The sequence below is a fragment of the Notolabrus celidotus genome, chromosome 15, assembly GCF_009762535.1.
Source record: "Notolabrus celidotus isolate fNotCel1 chromosome 15, fNotCel1.pri, whole genome shotgun sequence".
Taxonomy (NCBI): domain Eukaryota; kingdom Metazoa; phylum Chordata; class Actinopteri; order Labriformes; family Labridae; genus Notolabrus; species Notolabrus celidotus.
Window position 1 is genome coordinate 29,867,796 of NC_048286.1, and position 26,235 is coordinate 29,894,030.

A 26,235-nucleotide genomic window follows, 5' to 3' on the forward strand; every position below is an offset into this window, starting at 1 on the left:
TGAATATTTTTACTGGAAATTGAATAATGGACAAGGACAACACAAAATGATTGCTACATAAATAACAATGAATTCAAATCCCTGAAAGAAGCTTATATTCTAGTAAAATCGGATTTTATTTCTCATGAGGTCTCTTTAAAACTGAATTGTTCAATTAAAATCAGGAGGTAAAACTTTTTTAATTTTTGAAAATACTAATTATTTTCACTTAAATATTGCATTATGTGAAACTTCCTGAGTAACAGAGCCAAAATGGAATCATCTATAAATGTTCACGTTATGCACAACAGCATGAAAATGAGGATTCCACAAGGAGGGTCTCAGCTTATAACGATATGTCCTGGTAGATTAGGTAGGTTTGAAATCCTTGAAGACAACCACAGTTATCAAGTAGCAGAAGCTTTGTCCCGTCGGACAAAACACTGCTAAATAAAATGCCATTGTAATGTGTCCGGTGTGCATATATGTGTCCTGTTTTTATAAGATGTGTCAGGTGTGTTTATATGTGTCCGGTGTGTTCATGTGTCCAGTGTACTGTGTACATATGTGGGATGAAGTGCACCATTGTTGTGAGGCTGGGTGGATGTTTATTGTTTATTGTGTTTATACATGTATTCTTGTACAGATGGTGACAACAAATCTCCTTATTAAGGACAAATAAAGATCTATCTATCTATCTATCTATCTATCTATCTATCTATCTATCTAAGTAGAAACGACCCAACATGACAAAGTAGTTTGGAAATAATTTATTGAGTTTTACAAATACAAAATCCCCCTCACTCACTCCATTATCATAAAATAGGTCTGTCTTGGTGATGCTTACCAAATTCTCTGGATGTCATTGTTAACATGGGTTACTACTCCACAGGAACTGACTGCAGTTAAAGTTACAATGAGCTCAGATCAGATGTTAAAAGCCTACAGTATGTGAAGAGTAACTGCTACTTCAAAAGAACTAGACCAGGTTCATTGAGGTTCTTATTTTCCAACAAGCAACACATGGCTCACAGACGTGGAAAAACAATCCAGTTTTGGTGCAGCATTGGAGATCAATGCCTGAAAATACATGAGGATGGCTGTGATCACAGATAAACATGTCAAATATATTTTGCTCAGACAGTAAAATGAATATCGGGAGTTCCTCAACATTTCCAGAATCCATTGGTCTTCTGAGAATCACACACACTGTCACATCCTACACTCATAAACCAGAAAGTGAACTGACGATAAAAATGAAATTCAAGTCATATTTATTAAAACTGGTGTCTCCCAATCTGAAAAAAACACAAAAACTACACACAAAGGGGAAAAACAGATGGCTTACAAACATGAAGGGGGGGATTAAAAGCTTTATGTGAAGACATTAGTTCTGCATGTCTCTGTTTTGTGCTTTGGCCTTTAAAAGGGAAAATGCATCACACTAGTAGCGTTTGGCTGAGTGTACCCTTGTGAGTTTAATTAAAAAAGGTACACGTTCTGATTTGACCTATTATCACACAGACAAGTCGTCTTGAAGTGGATATAACTTTAATGAAAAGAAACAAAATGCTTTGTAAAAAAAAGTCTCTTGTTCCGTTTGTGCCCAAGTGTCGTCCTCTGGGATTGAGCTGTATGATGACAGTAACATCTTCGCCTGCTATTCGGGTGTACTGATCCAAAGTCTGTTCAGCCTTCCAGAAAAAATACTAGCTCATTAAAATCAGACGGTTTGTTTCAGTTCTCCTCCTGCTGCTGTCAGGTATCCCAGTTCAGCAGGAAGCCTGTGCTCTCCCTGCATCACACTGATCCTCTACCAGACAGAGAGGCTGGTGGTGCTTTTACACGCTGAATGTGTGGTGGGCCTTCAGACGAGCTCAAGCACCTGTGGGGAGAGAAAAAATAGACTTTAGATACCTGAAGCTTTCTGTCACAACATAACGAGCCGGATCATAACAGCTCTTTGTTTCAAGCTCTTCCGTGTAAGATATGAGACTTAGGCTGTTTATGAAACGACTTGCTACATACTTCCTACTAATGTAGTAGGCAGTAGGTTCAAGCTTCCTTAATTTACATCCTTTTTTTTGCAATTTCCCATGTTTGTTTTTAATGTTGTAAGGTGACATTGAGTGCCAAGAAAGGCGCCTATAAATAAAATGCATTATCATTATTATCATTATTATTATTATTATTATTATTATTATTATTATTATTATTATTATAACAAAATGTAAAAAATATCTCATGTTCATTTTTAAACATCTTGCAACCTGTTTACAGTTTCACTCAAGAATGCAGACAATAAAATATTTCAGCTCCAGGGCCGGGGCAATCACCCTTTTTTTTTTTAAGATTATGGTGTTAAAAACAAAAGAAAGTATAAAACAGGGAGAAAAATGTTGAAAAGATGGCTTTGGAGACATGCACTCTCAAACTAGCCTGTACAGTCTTGATGAAGAAATATCCCTCTGCCCAAAAATAACAAAGGGAAAGCCTTAAAAGGGTAGAAATTTAGACTTTGTTTTCAATAAAAGCATTCAATGAATAAATAACATGCTATAAAAACATTATAAAAAGACAATCTTAAAGGTGACATATCACGCTTTTTTCATCAATATATATCGGTCTAAGAGGTCCCCAAAACATGTCTTTAAAGATTATGCTCAAAAAAACACATTGAAATCAGATTTTGGTCTGCCTGAAAAGCCCTCTTCTTCAGTCCTCCTCAGAACACTCTGTTTTCTCTCTGACCACGCCCCCTCAGGAAGTGGATGTGCCCTCGGCTGTCCAGCACGTTGATCTAATGTTTACATGTTGGCTGAATATACACGGCTGCTCACAGACCCGCGTTACTTCAACCCTCTGAATCTGATCCAGAATCTGATCCTGACGGAGAGGTGCCTGTAGCAGGAACTTTATGAAGGATTGGTCACAGATTTAGTGTTTCTTGTTGTTTTATTTATCAGTATGTAGACGTGTGTCTTGGTACACAGCTACGAACATGTAGCTATGTGGCTATGCTAACTAGCGCTAGCACTTATCCATGACAAATAAAAATCATCCACTAGATCTTTAAACTGCAGACGTGGGGAGTAAAACCGACCTCTACCAGAAAGGCAGCAGGACCTTTCTGAAGGATTGGTTACAGATTTAGTGTTTCTTGTTGTTTTATTTGTCAGTATGTCGACGTGTGTCTTGGTACACAGCTACAGCTACAGCTACAGCTACAGCTATGAACATGTAGCTATGTGGCTATGCTAATTAGCGCTAGCACTTTTCCATGACAAATAAAAATCATCCACTAGATCTTCAAATCTGCAGACGTGGGGAGTAAAACCGACCTCTGCCAGAGAGGCAGCGGGACCTTTCTGAAGGATTGGTCACAGATTCTGTGTTTCTTGTTGTTTTATTTGTCAGTATGTTGACGTGTGTCTTGGTACACAGCTACAGCTACGACATGTAGCTATGTGGCTATGCTAACTAGCGCTAGCACTTATCCATGATAAATAAAAATCATCCACTAGATGTTCAAATCTGCAGACGTGGGGAGTAAAACCAACCTTTGTGTTTATTAAGACAGCCTACAACTAGCATGCCTCCCTCCTAAGCTCCTTGTTAGCACACGTGTGCAGGGAATGAAAAACGGAGGAGAGTTGAGTTGTATTTTATACAGTCTATGGGCTGAACAAGCTCCGAGCTCTGACTCCGTGACAGACCGGATATTGTTGTTACGTAACAAAAACACGGAAGTCTGAAACGGCTCGTTTCACACACATTTACAGAAAGGTGGAGAAATCAGAACAGGGGCAGAATGGATTTTTTTCATTCTCGGGGGGGGGGGGTTGTAGACATGCCAGGGAAACATATTTCAGGTAGAGAACCATTAAAAAGTCAATTTTGCATGATATGTCACCTTTAAGAGGATTGAACAGGGCTGTGATCTAATCTTTAGTTTCTCATGATTCAAGGGGATGACTTCCTCTAAAACAGTGACGGTACGGCATTTGAATTTAGTATGTAGTATGACTGTTCTCCAGTTTCAGAAAACAAAGAAAACAACAGGCAAGCTGATATTGAAACTGCCTAGCAGCTAGATGTGACTAGCATCCACTTATGATTTCAAAAGTTAAGAAGTGGTTTATATGGAATTTAATAATTTTCACAGCACCTAAAAACGGAGTCCCCCCCCATCAAAAAAAAGAAAAAGCGCAATGTTAGCGCTGTGCATTGTGGGAAACAGTACGTGAGGGAGACTGGTCCAATGCATACTGTGAAATTTTCCTAAATCAGTAGACATCTGGGGAGTTTTGGCATACTGCAGATTTTGCTCTTGTTCACATACTACTTACTACATACTGAATTTTGGCAAAATCAATATGTACTGCTTGTTTAGTAGGTGGTTTTGAAAACAGCCTCATATAAAGTGAAAAAACAGAAAGGGTAAGTTCCCCAGATGATAAAAGAAACCCTTATTTCCAACTCATTATGTGATATCTATTCAAGCAGATAGTTTGGATTTGATGAAGGGGTGTAGGCTCCTGAAACTGCTGCTGCTACACAGTTATTCTTAATTTTATGAATTCAAAGCATCCAAAAATAACAGTTCAAAAGTGGACTACTAATATCCTTGTATGTTTCACTGCTGGAAACAATTTAGAGGCACTCAATTTGAGTCATAAATGTGCCTTCAAAACACTGAAACAACTCAAACTTGAACAACCTGCCTGTGAATTAATCCTAATTTTAGGGATGTAGCACAAAATCATGGGCTCTGTACACGCATTCTAACTCCCTACACTGACAGCTATTCATTATTTTATCTTTATAGGCCCCTCTGTACTCTGCACTCTAATCTGATTACCTCTGCCTTTATTGGCTGAAGGCTTAATTGTCAGCCATGGACAGTGACTGCAGTCATGTGTAAAGAAAGAATGATGAACATTCACACATTGAAGAAGTTGATTATTTTTCTATGTCCTCGAAGACTCAACAACAGCATGTCCCTTTAAGGGTTATTAGGGTGTAAATGTTAAGACACAAACCTTGATCGTTCCTTGACTGTTTGCTGCAATCAAAACATTTGACTCCTGAAAAACAAATCAATATTCATCAAACACAGTGCAGGGTGGGTAACTTCACCATATCATAGCAGCTAAAGAACAATATCACAATCAGTTTAAGAAATCATGAGAAGAAATGTGTTCAAGTCTTATACACTAAGGTCAGATGAGGGTAAAGATACATTTTTGGATTTAACGATATACCGCAGGTAGATAACTTATAAGAACATATATGATTGATCTATTTCATAGACATCTTGAGGGTTACACTAAGCAGTGTACAAGCTCAGAGAAACAGTGAGCCAGTTGATGTATCCTTCCTTTTATATACACTACCAGTCAAAAGTTTGGATACACCTTCTCATTCAAGGGTTTGTATTTATTTTAATGATTTGAAACACTGTAGATTAATACCAAAGACATCAAAACTATGAAAGAACATATATGGAATTATTTGATTAACAAAAAAGTGTTAAACAAAGCAGAATATGTTTTATATTTTTAGATTCTTTAAAGTAGCCTTACAGAATAAAACATGTTTATTGTCCTTTAATGCCTTTTTTAAAACCTCTTGTGGTGGGTTGAAGATCAAAAGGCCTTGGATTTACTCGTCTATGTTCACTTGAAGAGGAAAACACTCCCACAGGACTCTGAAGTAAAACTGATAAACAAATTCCTTTAATCCACGGTTTTGTTAAACAATCTTACTGGATGATTCAAAGACAAGCTTTCCTAAACAATGAACTATACTATGGTAAAGAAACCATGTGGCCTGTTCCTTAATTGATCCTTAACTGTCTGCCTCAGTCTCACCCTAAAGAGCTCTCTCTCTCTCTTAAAGTGACAGTAACCTAACTCACTGCTGAAACAGCAATACCATACTGCCTTTCACTGTATGGAAAATCCACATGAATTAAATCAAATTACTTTTAGCTGACTTTTAAGACATTTTATAATTTAACTTATACAATGAAATCCCAAAATAAAGATTAACTTTCAACCCAAAATGATACTGATTATTTATTTACTTTTAACATGTATGCATGTAACTTGGCCCTTACACCTCTATATTAAAGATGTATTGGTCTTCTGTTTCGTCACTTTATTCTGTTCATTTGCATTTATTCTTTTTGACCTTTTGCTTTGTATTTTGTTTTTTTGCATTGTTAGAATTGTCTACACTTCTCCCTTTCTGTTAAAGGTTCATGACAGCTTTGCACACTCTTGGTATTCTCTCAGTCTGCTTCATGAAGTGGGCTCCTGGAATGGTTTCTAATGAACATGAGCCTTATCAAGAGTTCATTTGTAGAAGGACTTGCCTTCTTAATGTGTTTGAGACCATCAGCTGTGTTGTTCAGAGGTAGGGTTAGTACACAATGGATTGACTATTGTTGTAATCCAGATTATGGAAAAAACAGATTATGTCATAGTTTTGATGTCTTCAGTTGTAGGAGCCTAAATACAATTCATGGTGTTATAATAATTTAAATTCAAATACAAGTAATAATATACATAAATAGCTCATTTATAAGGATTAAGATAAATATATACATTTATATAAGGATGATAAATAGTTAAAGTTCATAATATTAAAATGGTATGTGGATGTGTGATATAGATTGTCATGTGTTGGAAGGGTGGCTAAATCATGCATGCTGTAGCTCCGCCCCCTTGTTAAGTTTATTTTTTTAATTAATAAGGAGTTAGGCAAGCAGAGGGAGTGGAGACAGTGTTTTGATCTCTCTCTCTCTCTCTCTCTCTCTCTCTCTAGCTCTCTCTCTCTCTCTCTCTCTCTCTCTCTCTCTCGCTCTCTCTCTCTCTCTCTCTAGCTCTCTCTCTCTCTCTAACTCCCTCTCTCTCTAGCTCTCTCTCTCTCTAACTCCCTCTCTCTCTAGCTCTCTCTCTCTCTCTCTAGCTCTCTCTCTCGCTCTCTCTCTCTCACTCTCTTTTAGTCTTTTTGGATTTTGTGGATACAAACTTTGAAAATTGACATCTTTCTGTACTGTTTCATTATTGTTGCTGAAGTAAACAGTTGAACCTCTTTTTGGAGATTTTGAGAGAGTCAAAACTATGGCTTCGTTCAGTTGAACCCACATCAGTATTAAACTACAATGTTGAAAATAATTAAAACAAATAAAAACCCTTGAATGAGAAGGTGTGTCCAGACCTTTGACTGTTAGTGTAGAAGTTTTAAATAAATAACATGTTAGAGGTGAACTCACTCCGTCAGGCATGGCTCTCCAGCAGACAGCACTGACAAACTCGTTGGTGTCGTCCTCCTTCTTGTCCTTATCCAGGACGCTCTTCACTGTGTCGAACTTGAACGTTAACAGTGTCTTTGAAAGTCCTTTATAGTACAGGTACAGGGAGTTGTTTTCACTGCCTGTCAAACACACACAATGTCACAATCATTAATCACAATCCTTCTTGTTGTTGTATCTAATCCTTACAGATCACTGTAATCACCGTCTCTAAAACTATGCAGTTCTTTTAAGAGACACAAACTCACCACAGGCAACATAGTCTCCATTGGAAGCCAGGCCTACAAAGTTTTTCTCGTTGATGTGACCCTTGAAGGAGCGCAGGCAGTGCGGTTTGTTGACGTTCCACAGCTTCAGCTGACTGTCTGTTGAGCTGGAGGTTGAAGGGTGGAAACGCAGAATATGAAGACAACAGTGGATTTGGTACGGTTCTTTTGTTGTTTGAAGTATGTTAGTGAAGAAAACACAAATGTTCTGGGAGTGTCTCTGCAGAGGGAATATTCATCAGAAATGAAAACCTGTTGTTTATAACTAGTTTTTTTAAAGGCCTTGGACAGCTGAAAAGAGACAGGAAGAGTGGAGAAGAGAAAGATGTAACATGCACCAAATGAACACAGGTTGAAGCTGAACCAGTGACCTGTGCATCAAGGACTTGGCCTCTGTAAAAAGTGTGCATGCTCTACAAACTGAGCGACTCCCTTTGTAACACTTTGATTTGGTATTGTTTTGCAAAAACACATGATTTCAGTGCAGAGTTGCTGTAAATAATGCGGCACGGACTTACGCAGAGACTATTTCCTCTCCATTGACAAACTTGGCGTAGGACACTGCCTTCCTGTGGCCTTTGAACACCATGATTGGCTGCTTAGTGTTGCGTAGGTCGTAGTAGTGGACACAGTGGTCTGCAAGCAAAAACAAATAAAAAGTACATGGTATGCATTCAGATGGGAGCTGGAGAACGAGGGAGAGAGGGGGCTGCAGCAGCGAGGCACACAGCCACGGTGAGTGATGGTGCAAGGGCTCTGTTGACATTTTCTAAAAATGTGTGTTGCTTACACGCAATGTGTTCTCCATCAGTTCTGGGGTGAGTGATTGGTACACTGTGCCTGCTGGCTTTAATTCTAATGTCATAGCTTCACTTCAAACCCACATCTCCAAGGTCAGAGAAGGTTTCCTCTTCCAGGCTTACTGGACTTGGACCTTGGAGACTCTGGGAATGGGGGAAGTAAGCCAGAGAAATTCCCTGCTGGACACAAAGCATTTCTGTCTTACTCTGGTAGTTCCTTGTTGAAGGATTGTTTCTGTGCACAACAGAATAGTTTGTATTTAAGTTATTTCTCCTTTGGGAGAGTAATAAATGAATGTTCAGAAGTCTGGATGGACCACCAGAGTCTCTACGACCACAAAGGAAACACAGAATACCAGAAAAATTGAGGTGTTTGCAACCTGTCAGATTAATATTTCACAATGAGAGAAAAATATGTGATTAACCTTTAAACTTGCTCTAATACTTTAAATCCTCTGAAAGTTGCTAAATTCATTACATGCTTGCATCAATCATGTTCAGCTCTGATGATAAAGAAGCCCCTAAACTCTCCTGATCTTACCTGCACAGCCAAACGCCAGATGATACCTGGAGGTTGGACTGAATTTAACACAGCAGACGTTAGCCTTCGCCTCGATGCTGGCTACTGAGTTGTCAAGATTTGTAGACCACAACTTCACTGAAACACAGAAAACAGACACATGAGCGGTTCACCATGAGTTCAATAAGGTGGGACAGATGTTTGAGAGGTAGCAAACTCAAGAAGTTACCTTTAGCATCATCAGAACCAGAGGCTAACAGCTTTGGGTCCATTAGGTTGAAGTCCACACTCCAACATCTTTTTTCATGTTCCTGAAAAGAGAGCAGAAAGCAGTTCAAATGTGCAACTGTTATGGTTAGGATAAACTCTAACTCAATTTCACCATTACTCTCAATCCACGACTGTAGGGACCATACCTGGTAGACTTTGGACCTCTGACCGGTGAATCCATCCCAAAGGATGACGGTACCTTCGTAGTCACTGCTGGCCAGAAGGTTCTTGTGATAGCTGCTCCAGCTGATACAGCTGCAACACAAAACAAGGCTGGGATTAGGAAACCTCCAAAATCATTTACTGTTAGTCAATAAGAAGAGATAAAAACACTACAGCCTCAAAGTCCAGTCCTGAGTTGCACCTTGTTTAGGGACACTGTAGTCAGGCAGGTTTGATATCTGAAGTGAGTCACTGCTGTGTGGGAGCTATAACAAAGCACAGGGATGTACAGCTGACAGTCCAAGGGCTGTTTTATTGGTTTTTGAGCCACAGTAGTGTATAAGTTCAGGTTTCAGTATAGCCATTGTGAAGAGGGATGCAGGCTGTGTTTGAAGTAATTATATCAGTGATACCAGTATGATACTCCAACACTACAGCAAAGACGCTCCCAAAGAAACCAGCGGTCTCAGAAGGACAGTTAAGAGGAACAGGGTTTGGTGGTTGTCTTTGTTGCAAGCATAGGTTTATTGAGCATCCACATGTCTGTGCTGGTTACACATTGCTCCTGTCAAGTGTTTACATGCCAGTTTAAGCAGACACAGACTACAAACAACTTTATCTTCATTTCCAGAACAGAATACTGTCAAACCGCTACCAATACTGTCTAGCTACGAGATGCCAATCTGTCACCTATACTAATTAAAGTCTTACTATTAGAGCATTATGGCAGTGGCTATTAGCTGAAGCTACAGTCAAGCTAGTAGTGAGTGGCTGTGTTACAGCTTAGACAGAACATGAGTGTAAAAAAATTAAGTCACAAGTCTGGTTCTGCTCGAGGTTTCTGCCTGTTAAATGAAGTTTGTCCTTGCGCTATACAAATAAAGATTGATGGATCGATCGATAATTAATTTAAATTACTTATAATTCTAGTGCCGACCAGCGAGGGGTGACAACAATGACGGTGAACTAACAATGAATGGTCGTCAAGGAAGGTCTGAAGTTAAGGTCCATATTAGATTTAAAAATGAAGTTTCCAGCCTGGCTTCAATGTGACTTCACCTTTTAAATTGCTTTTATTTATCTAATTAATTTGATTTGATTGATTTGGTTATACCTTGTTTTATTGTTTCCCTTTTCACTTATTTATTTTTAAGTTTTATTTTTTGGGGCATTTTCACCTTTAATGGACAGGACAGCTAAAGAGAGACAGGAAATGTGGGGAGTAGAGAGCGGGGAGAGAGCATGCAGTAAATGGTCGAGGCTGGAATTGACCTGCAACCTCTGCGACGAGGTCTAGAGCTCCTGTGTATGCGCTTAGGCCGCTAGGCCCACGTGGCACCCATTCCCGCTTCATTTATAATCTTAAAGGTGACATATCATGCAAAATTGACTTTTTAATGGTTCTCTACCTGAAATATGTGTCCCTGGCATGTCTACAAACCCCCCCCCCCCCCCCGAGAATGAAAAAAATCCATTCTGCCCCTGTTCTGATTTCTCCACCTTTCTGTAAATGTGTGTGAAACGAGCCGTTTCAGACTTCAGTGTTTTTGTTACGTAACAACAATATCCGGTCTGTCACAGAGTCAGAGCTCGGAGCTTGTTCAGCCCATAGACTGTATTAACTAATACTGAATCCCCCCTCCGTTTTTCATTACCTGCACAAATGTGTGGTAACAAGGAGCTTAGGAGGGAGGCATGCTAGTTGTAGGCTGTCTTAATAAACACAAAGGTCGGTTTTACTCCCCACGTCTGCAGATTTGAAGATCTAGTGGATCATTTTTATTTATCATGGATAAGTGCAAGCGCTAGTTAGCATAGCCACATAGATACATGTTCGTAGCTGTGTACCAAGACACACGTCTACATACTGACAAATAAAACAACAAGAAACACTAAATCTATGACCAATCGTTCAGAAAGGTCCTGCTACAGGCGCCTCTCTGTCAGGATCAGATTCTGGATCAGATTCAGAGGGTTGAAGTAACGCGGGTCTGTGAGCAGCCGTGTATATTCAGCCAACATGTAAACATTAGATCAACGTGCTGGAGAGCCGAGGCACATCCACTTCCTGAGGGGGCGTGGTCAGAGGGAAAACAGAGTGTTCTGAGGAGGACTGAAGAAGAGGGCTTTTCAGGCATGCCAAAATCTGACTTCAAAGTGTTTTTTTGAGCATAAACTTTAAAGACATGTTTTGGGGACCTCTTATATCACGCTTTTTTCATCAATATATATTGGTCTGTCACCTTTAATGTTCTAAATCTATCCTTTTCTGTTTTCTCTGATGTGATGTTGTCTTCTTCACAAAACTTTTTACTGTCCTTTAATGCCTTTTTTTAACCTCTATATGTGATGTGTTGGTGTTCTGTTTCCTCACTTTATTCTGTTTAATTTGCATTTATTCTTTTTTACCTCTTGCTTTTTATTTTGTTTTTTGCATTGTTAGAATTTCTACTCTTCTCCCTGTCTGTTATGGGTTATTCTGTCATCCTCCTGAATTCTGCCATGCTTTGTTTGTCAAAGCACTTTGTAAACATTTGTTTTTATAATTAGTATTCTTTATATGGATCCCCATCAGCTTCTACAATATTGTTGTCAGTCTCCCTGGGGTCCACAAGGGTGGTATATAAATAGAGTTATATTATTGTTTTAATTTTACAGCCTTTTGTATTCCAAGCAGACACTTTACTCTCCATTTATTCTATCTCAGTCACTGGTTTTGTATTTTACAATTTATTACCATGAAAAGAGTTTTTCACAAAACATGGTTCAATCTGTCCAACACCATGGCTCATGTCTAAGTAAAACAATGGATACAAAGATTTCCCCCATTATGTGCAGTGAATCTCTGCAGTGTTGAATCATTTCAGTCACACTATCAATAATAAAGTAATATCTAATTTTGTAAAGGCTTCAAAAAAGGTGAGTAGTGGTCTCATCTTTGCTCTACCAACAGTTTCTGTAGGACAGATCTGCACCTCACTGCTCCTCCTGCATTAAATTGTTCCTCTCACCTGATTTTGGAATTGCAGGTCATCTCATTAACAGGGTAGTGGATGTCTACTGCATCCTGGATAACCGTGCCATACTCAAACACTTTGATCTTCTTGGTCACACCAGCGATGGCAAAGTAGTCACAGTCACGGTCAAACTCAATACTGAAACACAGAGAAGACATTTGAGCTGGAGGAACTCACTGACACAAGTGTTTCTGTTTCACTGCCTTACTATAAAATGTTACTGATTACACACTTGGCATTTAAATGGCATGAACTTATGAAAAGATAAGTACAAGTTGGATCATTTCTCTGTGTACCTGGAAACAATACTGGAGCCGTTATAGAGGTCACTGGCGTAGGAGAGGGTGGCGAGCGGGCGCACAGAGTTGTAGCGAGTGAACTTTGACAGACACTCCATGAAATCATCCAGCTGGTTCAGGTTCCTGCCTTCATCTGAACACAACAGACACACTATTACAATGCTGATAAGAAGAAATGAATACATTAAGCATTTACTTTGTGTAAAAGATGGAAAGAGGAGCTCAACAGACTTTTTTTTTATAAAACTCCAACAGCATTTTTTCGATCACATCAGTTTAATATCTGGATGAAAACTGGATGCCAACATGCCGGGTTCCCTTTGGACTGCCTCACAAGAAATTGGGGACATTCCTTTAATGTTAGGGGCTGAGACTTCATCAGAAACAGCCTCTTTGTGACAGCAAGCAGTCCCAGTTTGTGGTAGCTGTGGTCTTCAGTGTAAAAAATATACAGTGTGTAGGCAGAGCAGCTATTTCTGAAGTGAGTATCTATTTCCAAGAAGTGAAGCCTCATGCCCTCCTTCACATGACTGCCCTCCAGTTTCTCCGTTCATGTGCAGAATCAAAACCCATTGAGACAATGTGTGTACCTGTGATGCGTGACATCTTGTTGGAGAAGTAGCACTGCTCCAGATCGTCAAAATGAGCCGTCAGCCTCTTCCTCCTGGACGCCAGCGTGCTGTTGTACCACGTCTGTCTCTTGCCCTGGAAAAACAATCCAAAGTATTTCAAAGTAGAGTCACGTCAGGGCTAAACTCGAACTGACATTTATTTTGCTGTAACTCTTTTAAAGATTTACCAAGAATGTGTCCGAGTTTTTTTTTTTTTTTTGCAGTTACCATTTAAATCAAATCTAAACTCGACAGGCTTTTGGTTACAAAGCCATCATGGGCACCTCGGTATCTGTCAGACACTTGTGGTAACTTGTGTTCAGACATGTTTTTTGAAACAGCCAAGGAACTTCCTCTTATATTCCCTTGAAGGGGAAACCATTGACTCACATACATATTATTAAATAGATATTGAATAAATAGTTCAACAGACTACAAGCCCAGTAAAGTCCAACTAGACGATTAGCAGATGTAGCTTTCAAAGACAGTCAGATACTGGTTCTAAAGAAAGGAATCAAGGAAAATGTTTGTTTACCTGACTTCCCTGGGCTGTCCCACCAAACCCTGGAGGCTGGCTGTAGTCTGATGGCTCCATTATGCTACTGCAGCTGCTCAGAATAATGAAAACAAAGGACATACTGTAAAGTCACACAGGAGGCAGTAACATCTTGAGAAGACGTGCTCTCTTATTAGTGAAGTAGCTCCATGATTGAATTGAAGCCAATGCGGATATGTTAAAAACTGCAGTTCTTCGAGTGTCCACTTGAGGCTGGCTCCGGAAATACCGGAAACACATACATTCAAAAAAGCCGATCTTTACAGCAGAAATAAACATGTTTACAGCCTGGTACAAAAAAACGAGTGTAGTCTGGATAGCTCGTTTCTCGATCGGCAGACACTGTACGAAGGGTGAATCTTTTCATAACGCGGCAATTTCTAAGATGTTAAAGCTAGGGTTGGTAGTCACGGAAAACTAGCATGAATTTGAATGTAGCATTTCCTCAGGACTCCGTCTAACCAATCCAATCTAATCCATTTTATTTATGTAGCACATTTTAAAAACAACAAGGTAACCAAAGTCCTGCAAAACAATTACAAACAGTAGAAATAAATAATAGTGACATTTAAAATACAGTAAATTAAAAGACAAACCAACACAAACTCTCATGCTGTGTTAAAAGCCAAGGAGTAAAAATGAGTTTTAAGACGTGATTTAAAAGTATCCAGGGTGGGGGTGGGGGGCATTTTGACTTGGGTGGGTAGCTCATTCCACAGTTTAGGAGCTACCACTGAAAAAGCTCGGTCACCCCTCGTCTTTTGTCGGCTTTTTGGCACGACGCGACGCATCTGATCAGCAGACCTCAGGGAGGCCTGGTTAATGCCGGTGTAAAGTGCATTACAGTAATCCAAACGGGTCCACATAAAAGAATGAATCAAGCGCTCAAAATCATTAAAGGATACAACAGGATGAAAGCCTCAGATGATAAAAACTGGTTTAACTACTGAGTTTATTTGTTTATCAAGTTTAAAATCGCTGTCCATTTTGACGCCAAGGTTTGTGACTATGGGTTTTACATAAGTCTGCAGGGAACCCAGTTCTATAGGAGAGACACCACTGGCTCAACTGGGTCCAAACACCATGACCTCAGCTATATCTTCATTTAAGTTTAAAAAGTTAAAAGTCATCCATGCCTTGATGTCCTTCAGGTACTCTAGTAGGGGTATCAGGGAGCTCTTATCATTTCTCTTTAGTAGCAATTAGATTTGTGAGTCATCCGCATAAAAATGGTAGGAGATGCCATCTTTTTTAGTGGCTTTTTTTAGGAACACATTATGTATTGGTTGCCATCGAGACAGAAAGATCATTCTAACCAGTATAAGAAAAAGTGTATCTAAATCTGACTACCAACCCCAGCTTTAAGATTCCTATTCCCATACGAGAGGAACGGCTGACTTGACAGGCGGTAACACTGTAGCTGTTGGCGAGGAGGCTCAAAGCCCGCCTCTTTACCTCAACATATGTTTCTGAAGCCCTTCAGGTGACGTCACGGATACTACATCCATTATTTATACAGTCTATGGTTGAACGTAAATGATGAAGTGCTTATGTGCTGTGAATACGTTTGATCTGTTAGAGTACAAAAGGTGAGCCGTACCTGGGTGCAGGTGAGGGAGCCTCAACATTCGGCACCGTGCACTCCGCCTCCATCATGGGAGAATACAGCCCGCTCATTTCCTGGAAGATAACACAAATGTTTTAATCTCCAGCTGTGATGTCATACTTAAAAAATATGATGTTTTTCAAATCATCAGCAAAGCTTCTGTACATTTCTATTTTGAACACATTTCACACGGTCTGCTTTTCTCTTCACCTCAACACGCTTGATGTCATCTTCCAGAAAGTTGAGCTCTTTCTGCAGCTGCTCCAGTTGCTGATGACAAAACAGAAGTGGTAGATAAATATGCCTGCACGTGATGGTTAAAAAATCTGCATGTTTTTTTTTGTTTTTTTGAGGGGGGGTAAAATATTATTTGTGCAAAGTCTAAGTTTTCCCATTTCATTCATTTTCACTCGCTCCATAAAATCAGATTGCTTTTTAAAGAGCTCAGCCTTCGTACCACAGTAAAATAATAAAGTGTATAAAAAAACTAAAGTACCTCTCTCTTGTTTCTTCTGGCTTCTTTGAGGAACTCCATGAGGATCTGTCTCTGAGCTGCTTGAGATTCCTGGAAGAGATGCAGAAAACAGAGAATCTCACACAACTGTAAACGAAGCTGCAGAACACCAGCGCTGATCGCAATCAAAAACAATCATTTAAAAGTAACACTACTGATGTTGGTTGTAACTTCTTTGTATTGGGGATGATCACTGTGCTGTTTAATAGGCTATATAACTTCTGCAGCTTTATGCTCACTGCACCTACAATGCAGCTGTAGTACTCCAAATGTTTACTCACAGCACGTTTTAATCCATCACATTTAAATCATATCAAGAAACTTCCCCCAAGTTAATTTTAGCATCACTTAATGTTCCTTTTTTTGGAGTGACTTGTCTTTATTTGATAGGACAGCCAAAAAGAGACAGGACCTGTCAGGAGAAGAGAGCTGGGGATGATATTCAGCCAAAGCGTTGAGGACTCCGTATCCTGAGTATACGGGGCTGCGCTTAAACCGCTGATCTAAACCAGCCCCCTGCCTCAGTGACTTTAATGGGACAGACTGGTACTGGTATTCCTCTCAAAGTAAAACACTATTAAGTAGAAAAGAATGATCAAAATAAGGCACAAATTATTAGGTGCAAGTGTCAACTACAGGAAACATTCCCGAACCCGAGGGTTTATGGGTGTTGGGAGATGATTTTTGACAACTGTGGCTAGAAGCCTCTCATACTTTGAATGTCTGGCATAACAAAATGAACCGAGAGCAGGAAGTCAGAGTCCTGTTTTGGAATGATTCTCTTATTTGGCCATTTCTCCTTGTGGTCTTAGCGAGAAAGAAACACCAGAGAAGGTAATCTACTGTACATTCACTTCAAATGTTTTCATCAAGTTTAGTTGAAGGGCAAAATCCTTCACGAACCCTTCAAACTGGATATGAACCTGTTGTCACCTACTGGTTATTGACAAACCTTTAAAGCGGTTGCTGGTTGAAAAGTCATGCCTGGATCTCCATGTTCCATCCATGCATGTATATATCTAACTTTCACAGGAGTTTTTTTTTGTGCCACACATATCATTCAATTTAAACTACTGTCGTGTTGAAGTTCTGGTATCTTGACAACCCTGATGATCATTATTGTCATTATGGACATAACACATTTTTACTGTTATTGGCATTGTAGCTACAAGTCTGTTTTACGTGCTGTTGTTGTTGATCTATTCGTTTGTCTTTATCCATCTCTCTCTCTTTCTGTTTTTCTTTTTATTCCTCTTTCTCAGCTCATCCAGATGTTTGTTCATCACAGCCTCTTTCACAACTCTGCCAGATTGAAATCATGGGATCACTGTGCTGGGACCTCTGTATTCAGTAGCGCCAAGATCAAAACACACCAGATAACATGCCACTAGCTAGAGAGCGGCATGCCACGCCTATGTCACGTCATATGCCGGGGCCGGCGACCTGCCATAGGGGTAGTTGCCATCACATGCCGATCCTCAGTTGCCTGCCAGTCGTCTAGTACCCCTTTTCCACCGAGGCAGTTTCAGGGCCGGTGCTCAATTGAGAACCAGCACCACCCATGCTTCACCTCCATGATGAATATTAAAATACGCAGCAGAGGTTTTCTTTACGTCACTTACTGCAGCAATCATACATAATTAAAAAACACTTATGGACAGTTAGTGAAACACGTGATGTAAATAAATCGATGGTAGTCTCTTTGGTTTGAGTGTCACGTGTCTTATAATGTTTATACAGCACCGCTGTGTTGACACATAAAATGATTACATAGAGATCTCCTTGCAGATGTTATCTTTGAGCTTGTAGCAAAGCTCATGTCACCATATCAGATGGTGTATTGTTTGTGTATTCTTTAATTGTCTCCTTACAGGCTTACTACTAGGTCCTAGATTTCAGCAATGCATGATATGTCTTTCCTAAACTAGCTGCAGGTCTCAATACCGGCATGTCGTTCCAAAACTGGAATGCCGCTGGCGTGTATCGATCTCGCTGTCACTCTCTGTATTTCCATATTGCTCCCAAAAAGGCCTAGTATTGGTGTCCCAGTGTAACAGGGCCATTAATATCCCACTATGAAATGGAAGTAATGGCAACCATACAAGTCTGGTTCTGCTCAGGGTTTCTGCCCAGGATAAAGGAAGTTTTTTTTTCTTATTCCAAAAAGTCAATAACGGTTTACCTGAGTCGATCTAACCGGACTGTGGGGCTATGTTGGTCGCTAAAAAGCTGCAGACCACTGGTCTGCACTACACATGCAATCCACAGTCCATATCCACATCTGGAAACACACCCACGTACATTCTCCTCAATAGCATGATGTGGATACCACCACCAGAGCAATCTCTACAAGGAGATCTAAAATTTCTGATTCACATTTCATTAAGTCAAACTGAAGAGCACAGCGTTTAAGTCCAATCAGATTACAAGAAAGCAGAAAATTAAACCAGCCCAGAGGCAAATGAGTTGGCTCGAATGAGAATAAAGTGGAACAGAAATGTATCAAAAGCATGTCCTGTGATAGAAATAAAAGCAGCAGACGAAGCCAACTGGCTCCACGAGGAACTCCACCAGGAGGATTAAATGAACGACTGAACCCGCCCTTTCTTGTTCACACGTTAGGAATCAATTGATCTCTCTAACGCGGACGCCACTGATACAGTGAATCAGCTACAGAATGTCTGAATGATTGATGTGTAAGCAAACACATGCATCATTGTGACGGATGAATCCTGGCAGCGGCGACCTGAGCGACACAGAGAAACTCAGGCAGACTCTCAGGTGAGTATGGATGTCAGAGTCAAACATCTGGCCATGAGTTTAAGAGTCGATGTGAAGATAAGTACACGCTTTAATGATGGTTTAGAGATAACATTAACATTAGAGCATTCATCTGTGTTTGTAATGAAGCAGAGTTAGGAGACTGGTGAGAGAGGAGCTGTGTGGTCTGACAGACTGACGGGAGAGTCGGAGTCTAATCTGTGGATCAACAGAGAGCTGCTACTTCAAATAACCGCTACACATTAAACCCTCATGAGTATGTATTTGTCTTGTGAATCCACTGCTTATTCATCTCTAGTGATAATGTCAAGGTCACATTTGTTTCATAGTTATGAGACTAATATACATAATATAGATAAATGATACAAATATAAGATAAGATGGTTGTAGCCACACGGATGTGGTAGCAAGTAGTAGTACAATAAAAAGTACATTCAAATGTGCATGCTCCATGTCCTGTTATTACAGCCATCCATAACTGTGAAAAGCTGTAAGAAGTAACAAGTTTCCTGTTTCAATCACTTCTGAAAAACAGAGCGAAATGATCTCCAATGCTCTCACTTAGCAGGTAACAGAGGCCAAACCTCCCACAGGGGGACACAATCCACGGGACAGTAACACAGACAACCTCACAGACTTAAGCGTGGCCTCACTTCACTGAAGTTATTTTTAGAAATGATTGTGACAGATAACAGCCGAAGCGCACCTGGTTCCCATGATCTACGTTTGTATCATAGACTGTATAAATAATGGACGTAGTATCTGTGACGTCACTCCTCTGTTTCTGAAACGCTGTTTTGAAGCCAATCGGCGGCGGCCATATTGGAAATGCTGAACTCATCCTAACTTTTGTTGAGCTAGGCTGTTTCTCGAAACGGCCTGCTACATACTACTTACTAATGTAGTAGGCACTGGCAGTAGGTATGCCTACTACATACTGTGTTTGAATTTAGTCTGTAGTATGACTGTTCTGTTCAATCTGTGTTGCAGTATGCTGGGTCAGACGTCACTGAATTTCCAGTTTCGGAAAGCAGAAGTTCGGACAAGCCGATAGAGGAAATGCTTCTTTAGCATCCATTTATGGTTTAAAAAGTTAGGAAGTGGTTTGTATGTAATTTGATAACTTTCACAGCACCCAAAAAACTGATTTCCTGCTGTCAAAAAAGAAGGAAAAAGAAAAAGCGGAATGAGCGCAGTGCATTATGGGAAACAGTACGCGAGGCAGACTGGTCCGATGCGTACTGAGAAATTTATAAGAATCAGTAGACGTCCGGGGAGCTTTGGCATACTGCAGATTTTGCAGTGTTCCCGCCTGTCAGTCCAGTCAGTCATGTTCTTATTTGGGCAAAACTCATAATCTTAATATCTCTTGGACTGTTGCGTTAGAAAAAAAAATCCACCACTGTACAGTGTGTGCCGATAGAGAAATTAGCTACTTAGACCTGAACTGTTTCTTGAACCAGGCTGTAAACATGTTTATTTCAGCTGTAAAGAATGTCTTCTTTGAATGGGTGTGTAAGTGGTTTATGGTGTTTCTGCAGCCAGCCTCTAGTGGACGCTTGAAGAACTGCAGTTTATAACACTTCCGCATTGGCTTCTTATTTTGAAACCGGAGGTTGCTGCTTGGTTTGTATGCAGTGCTTTACTGTAGTGTATGTATTTACTGGGGCTGCTCTTTCACTAGCTGGGTCTTGGCTCCTAAGGTAGGGCCCTATGATTTCCACGTTCACGGAATCGCGGAATTTCCCCCAAAAAACGGAATCTACTGTTAAACAGGGAATATCACGGACATTGACATAATGTGACTGAAAGGCTGTCATCATGAGGAGAAGGAACGTTTGTCTGGGGGGAAATGTTTCCGGGGACCGTTCATTAGCGGCACCACCCGTGCATCTCTTCCATAGACTGTAAAAAATATGGACGTAGTATCCGTGACGTCACCCATCTGTTCCTGAGAGCTGTTTTGAAGCAAATCGACGGCGGCAGCCATATTGGTAATGCGGAACTCAACTAGGCAGAGTGTGACGTAGTGTGAGTCTCTTAGCCAATGGCTGTGTGTTCCCGACCGGGAGTCACGTCAGTCATGTCCTTATTTGGGCAAAACTCATAATCTTAATATCTTCTTAACCGTCACGTTAGAAAAAAATTCACCCCCCGTACAGTGTATGCCATTAGAGAGATTAGCGTTGTAGGGCCAAGCCGTTTTTTGAACCAGGCTGTAAACATGTTTATTAATGCTGCAAAGATCGTCTTTTTCCCATTCATATCTATGTGGTTTCCGGTGTTTCTGCAGCCAGCCTCAAGCGGATTTTCGATGTATTGCAGTTTATATCACTTCCGCATTGGCTTCATCGTTTGAGACCGGAGTTTGCCGCTTGATCTCTTCACAAACACTTGCCCGCCCCCTCCCAAAGTAAACAACACGTCGAAGCGACCACCAGAAACACCTGATAAGTCTGCAAAAAAACTACGAAATTCAACTCTTACTCCAAAATACAGAGCTGAACAATTCCCAAATGACTTCTATGTGTCAGGTGACATGCTTTTTTAACAAATTCTGCCAACACACTGTTGACTGGAAATGTAAAAATATGTGTTTTTGCATTTCATTAACGGCCATTTTATTCACTGACACAAAAAGCACACACTATATGATGGTAAAATAAGTGTAAAGGATAAAAATCAGAATTCTACAAAATTTAAATGGAAAAAAAGGAATTTTGAAAAAAAATAAAACAGATTTCATCAGGCCCTACTTGGCTCCTAAGGAAACAAAGTTTGACTGACAGGCATGGCTATCTATCATTGAAAAGCAGAGCATGCCATAATTCTTTCCTAAACACACATTTGCATATTTCAGAAGCAGAGCATGTTCCAACCCTTGTATTTTATTATAAATAACCCTAACTGTGAGTTGTTATTACGTTTGAAAGCAGCCAGATGTATTACTTCCCCTAAAACAAGTCGACTTCACACTTGCTCTCATTAAAGTCTGTTTTAAAACCAGGAACTCTTCCTGTAACAGGAAATAACACTGACACCAGAGTGGAGGTCAATCTGAATTCTCACAACTATTATTAAGCCACTTCTACTTAATCAAACTACCTGGCTCTTCACACACATTCCTACAGTCTAAAACCAGCGCAGTATGGAATATGCTGGTTATGCAATTTGAGAAAATATGTCCCCGCTGGATCAACACGCTCTGCATAAGCTGCTAAGAAGTGGAGCTGAGAGGGACAGCAGCACAGAGGCTGAAATAAGACTGTATGATTCACATACTGCACACTGAATAATCCTGCTGCTTTAGGGAAGAACTTACTTCAAGGCCGTGTGCTTCCAGAGTCACAGCTGAACAAGTTTGATGCCATATCAATACTAGTGTGTGTTCCCAGAAGCAATATTAAAGCTTACCGAGCTGCCAAACCTGTGCTTTTGTTTATTGTGAACGCAACTCGAGGCATCTTCAGATCATGGGAGGTTATGATAGCACTGCAGGTCACAGCTTTTGACCCTGATGCAGCATCAGGTGTTGTACAAGTCAATGTACCAATCCAGCACCATCATTTATAGCAGCCTACTCGGCAGAAATACATATTTCATTCAACCAGAATCTACTGTTAGGAGCAGCAGAGAACAATGTGCTGAGACTAGGGAGAGTCTAACATTAAGTCAAACCAGCACGGTGTTATGAATCAGGGCCTGTGTGCACTGACAGGGTTTTTTGTTGCTGCCCTCACAGCTTAGTTCAACTTAGGGCCAAATTCCACCGGATCCATGTCCGGTCCATCTCTGATCTGTCCCCGCACCAGAGTTGATAAGTTCCTATTCTAGTCTCTGGATCCACTCCATTGCGTTCTGGCTAATCCGCCAGGTTGGAGCCCTCTGGATCAGATACGCAAGACTTCTATCTTTGCCGTATGTCGGAGCACGCAGCATCAATCTCAACAGAGCAGGTTTGATTTTGAGTTTTGTGTTTGTAAGTTTGAAAAGGCAAATTTGCTATCACACCTGGATTAGCTGTGAATCTGTCCCAATCATCATCATTGTCTCTTCATCGAGCTGTTTTAGAGGCCTCACTTCACTGCATGTTTAACCCCACCACTCCATGTAAATGCTGCATTTCTCTAAATGACTGTGCTTCTTCCTCTTTTCAACAGAATAACAGGTTATGAATCACCCGTGGCTCATATGAATCATCATTATACCTTCTACCTAGAAACACTTTGTCCGACACTGTGTGAATCAGAGCAGCCAAAGAGAAAAAGAAGTCGCAATAAAAGCAACAAAACGTGGTTGGATCTCAGAAGAAGAAGAAACACGCGCCTTTCCCTGTGGTCCCTCACTTACCGCCTCCAGCTGCTTCTTCTTCTGAACCAGGAGCTCCAGCATCAAATTGACATTTGCCAAGTCCAAGCTCTCCTGATCAGGACTCAACACATCTTGGAACACCTCCCACCGAGACCCGTTCTGTGGATCAGAGACACCGATCAGTCACGAAAACATATTTTTTAATAAACGTGGGCATTCACTGAGGACAAAAAAAGTTAGAATATTTAAGCTTTGTACTCACAGGATGATCTAACTTTAGTCTTTTCTCCTCTGACCTTTGTTTCTGTTTCAGAATCAGCTCATTCACTAGAAGAGGGAGGATGGGGGAAAGGGGCGAGTGAGAAAAATGGAAAGTTCAACATCAGGATGAGGCATAAGCACAACCAGATGATACCTTGAACAGTGAATGGATGTACTGATGCGATTGTCCTTTAAAACATATGACAGGTCAACAGGATATAGAATCACTGATATAAAGTTAGTCCAGTCAGTATGTCCTAAAGTTTGTTTCAGAATTCCTGAGTGCCTTGAAAGCAACATCAACCCCCTCAATCTCCGCATACCTACCAAGAAAGTTTGGATAAAGCTGATCCACGTTATCGACGATGTAGTTACACTTGGGACATCTGTTGCTGTCCTCCAGACTCTGACGAATACACTTGAAACTGCAAGAGGTAGAAACAAGAAGAAATGGACTGAAACCTTCTTCTAAATCTTTAATCCTTTTGCTGAAATCTTTTAAAAGGAAACTTCCTTGTTTGACATCAGTAGTCCAACACCTGTGATCTACCTGCAGGGACACTTACAATCTGATCAGTCATGCCACATTTCCACATGTTATCATTCATGTAAGGATATAATTGAATTTGCTCCACTACAAATGTCTCCATTTTACTGTGTTTCCTTCTGAGGGTTTGTTTTAAAGTGTGGTATACAGATGGAGGTGGGCAAAAACTGAAGGCATGACATTTGCAATTATTTATGTTATTTCAAATTCTGGCATTTACATAAACTGATATTTTAACATCTCTATAGTAAGTATAATGAAGCCCCCAGTAAAGCCAGTTTTAAAAGGCCTTTAAATGAACACCTTAACAATGACAATAACAACAAGGATATCCGGTCTGCTGAGTCAGTTAGCTCTTTTAAATCCCTTCTTGAAACATGCATTTATTTAGAGCTGTCCCGGATTTTATTTGACTCTATTTTATTTTAACCGTCTTAAGAAATATAATTTGAAAAATTGTATACCTTTAGAGTTCTTTTAGGGGAATTGTGTGTCTTTTAAAATGTGTTTTTTATTTCTTTATCTTGACTTGTGTTTTTATGATCTGCCCTTTTTATTTTGCTGCCCATGTAAAGCACTTTGTAACCTGGTTTTGAAAGGTGCTCTACAAATAAAATTATTAATATGTTATTATTAACCCTAACATTAATGAATTTTAGTGAACATGTTTTTTATTTTCATGTTTGTAACATTTCTAGCTGCTGTATTTCCTGTTTGTAGCATTTTCAGTTGTTATATCTTACATTTGTATTATATTAAGTTCTTGTATTTTCTGTTTGTAGCATTTTTCTTTCCCTGTGTTTCATGTTTGTTGCATTTTCAGTTTTATATTTCATGTATATTTTGTATGTTATGTTTGTTTCATCTGGACCCCAGGAAGAGTACCTGCTGCGTTAGTGTCAGCTAATGGGGATCTGAATAAAGGACATATATTTCTTTGTAATATATGTATTGCTCTACTGGGTGTTTAAAAAAAAGCTGTTGCAGCTGTGAAACAAACTTCAAACTTGCATGAGCTGCAAATCCACACTTACCAAAAACTGTGCCCACACTTTGTCATGTGAGCCTCTTCTATCATCTCAAAGCAGATGGGGCTGAAAGGTAAACAGAAAGTCGTGTTACCAGCATGACAGCATTACAGTGTGAAACTTCACAAACACTGGCTGTGGATATGAAGCAGACTGGTGTGTCTAACTAACCAGACAAAGTCGTTGCTTTTATCTTCATAAGAGTTCAAGAGGCCGTTGTAAAGAGGAGCTTGATGGAGGGATTTCTTCCTGCTGCCGGAGGACGCAGAGGGTCTGCTCAGAGAAGCGAACCCGGCCCGGGACGATGGCACGGCGGCCAAACTTGGCACCGACAAGCCGCCCTCTGCAGCTGCTGCCAGGCTCCTTGATGGAACAACATTCCCAGCACTGTTACCATTACTTGACACGGCGTTGTTTCCACCACCACCACCACCACCACCGTTGGAACTCCCAGTGCCTCCAGAGCTCCCACCACTGCTGGTGCTGGGCACCGAGCTCGCCCCTCCAGGGCTCTGCTGAGGCCGGTTCCCTGACATGATGCGCGGCCGACAAGAAACTCCCCGAAACCCGCTGCGTTGCTGTTTACAGCATCCGGACAGGGCTGCTACTTTAGCGGGTTGGTCTGTGTTAGCATCCCGGGAGAAAGCTGATGGAGCTCAAACATCCAGTGGATTTAAACTCGTCCGTGTGTGTGTCTGCCTCTCTCGTGTCACTGGTGGAGGTTTAGAAAGTCAATGTGTTGCAAAGGAGAAACACACATTAACATTGGAACGTGAACTAATGCAAACACAGCTGAGGAGGTGTTCAGGAGATTAGCCGGCTAGCTACGGTGAGCTAAGGAGAGGAAGCATAGAGAAGAAGCTTTTCAGTTTCCTCGATTACCCAGGAACCCGAGTGTGTGCTCCAGCTTCCAAACAGCGCCCCCTAGCGAGGAGGAGTGGAACTGCGTGGATGATTGGTAACACTGCAGCTTTAGCAGGTTAATTTCAGACACTGTGGTTAATTCAGTATTTAATTATCTGCTACATTAATAGTTACTCATCAGTACACAGCCCCACATCCAGTGACCTGAAAGATAGATCAGAAAGTGGTGTAATAATTATTACTTTGTGAAACTGAGAGTTTGATAATATTACAAATAATAATAATAATAATAATAATTTTATTTGTAGAGCACCTTTCAAAACCAGGTTACAAAGTGCTTTACATGGGCAGCAAAATAAAACAGGCAGATCATAAAAACACAAGTCAAGATAAAGAAATAAAACGTATTTTAAAAGACATAAAATTCCCCTAAAGAACTCAAAAGGAATACAATTATTTTAAAATATATTTCTTAAGATGGTTAAAATAAAATAAAGTCAAATAGAATTCAGATAAAATCTG

The 26,235-nt window shown here is 40.3% G+C and overlaps 1 protein-coding gene across 1 annotated transcript; it reads right to left on the minus strand.

Moving 5' to 3' along the window:
• Positions 1 to 734: 734 nt before the first annotated feature.
• cop1 (COP1 E3 ubiquitin ligase) lies at positions 735 to 25,734 on the minus strand. Its single transcript, XM_034702732.1, has 20 exons — positions 25,021 to 25,734; positions 24,856 to 24,915; positions 23,602 to 23,699; positions 23,276 to 23,340; positions 23,053 to 23,172; positions 15,904 to 15,972; positions 15,618 to 15,677; positions 15,402 to 15,481; positions 13,781 to 13,853; positions 13,225 to 13,339; positions 12,632 to 12,767; positions 12,330 to 12,473; positions 9,303 to 9,411; positions 9,116 to 9,197; positions 8,908 to 9,024; positions 8,085 to 8,202; positions 7,549 to 7,673; positions 7,262 to 7,422; positions 5,022 to 5,066; positions 735 to 1,864 (listed from the first exon to the last, which is right to left on the minus strand). Exons 1-20 carry the CDS (start codon positions 25,383 to 25,385, stop codon positions 1,847 to 1,849), a joined length of 2,160 nt encoding a protein of 719 aa, XP_034558623.1. The 5' UTR covers positions 25,386 to 25,734; the 3' UTR covers positions 735 to 1,846.
• Between the last annotated feature and the right edge of the window lie 501 nt (positions 25,735 to 26,235).

Coding starts and splice junctions, on each gene's coding strand:
- cop1 (XM_034702732.1), bottom strand. CDS start 25,385: ATGTCAGGGAACCGGCCTCAGCAGAGCCCTGGAGGGGCGAGCTCGGTG. Junction 24,916..25,020: donor AAAAGCAACGACTTTGTCTG/GTTAGTTAGACA, acceptor TTTACCTTTCAG/CCCCATCTGCTTTGAGATGA. Junction 7,423..7,548: donor TGGAGACTATGTTGCCTGTG/GTGAGTTTGTGT, acceptor TGTGTTTGACAG/GCAGTGAAAACAACTCCCTG.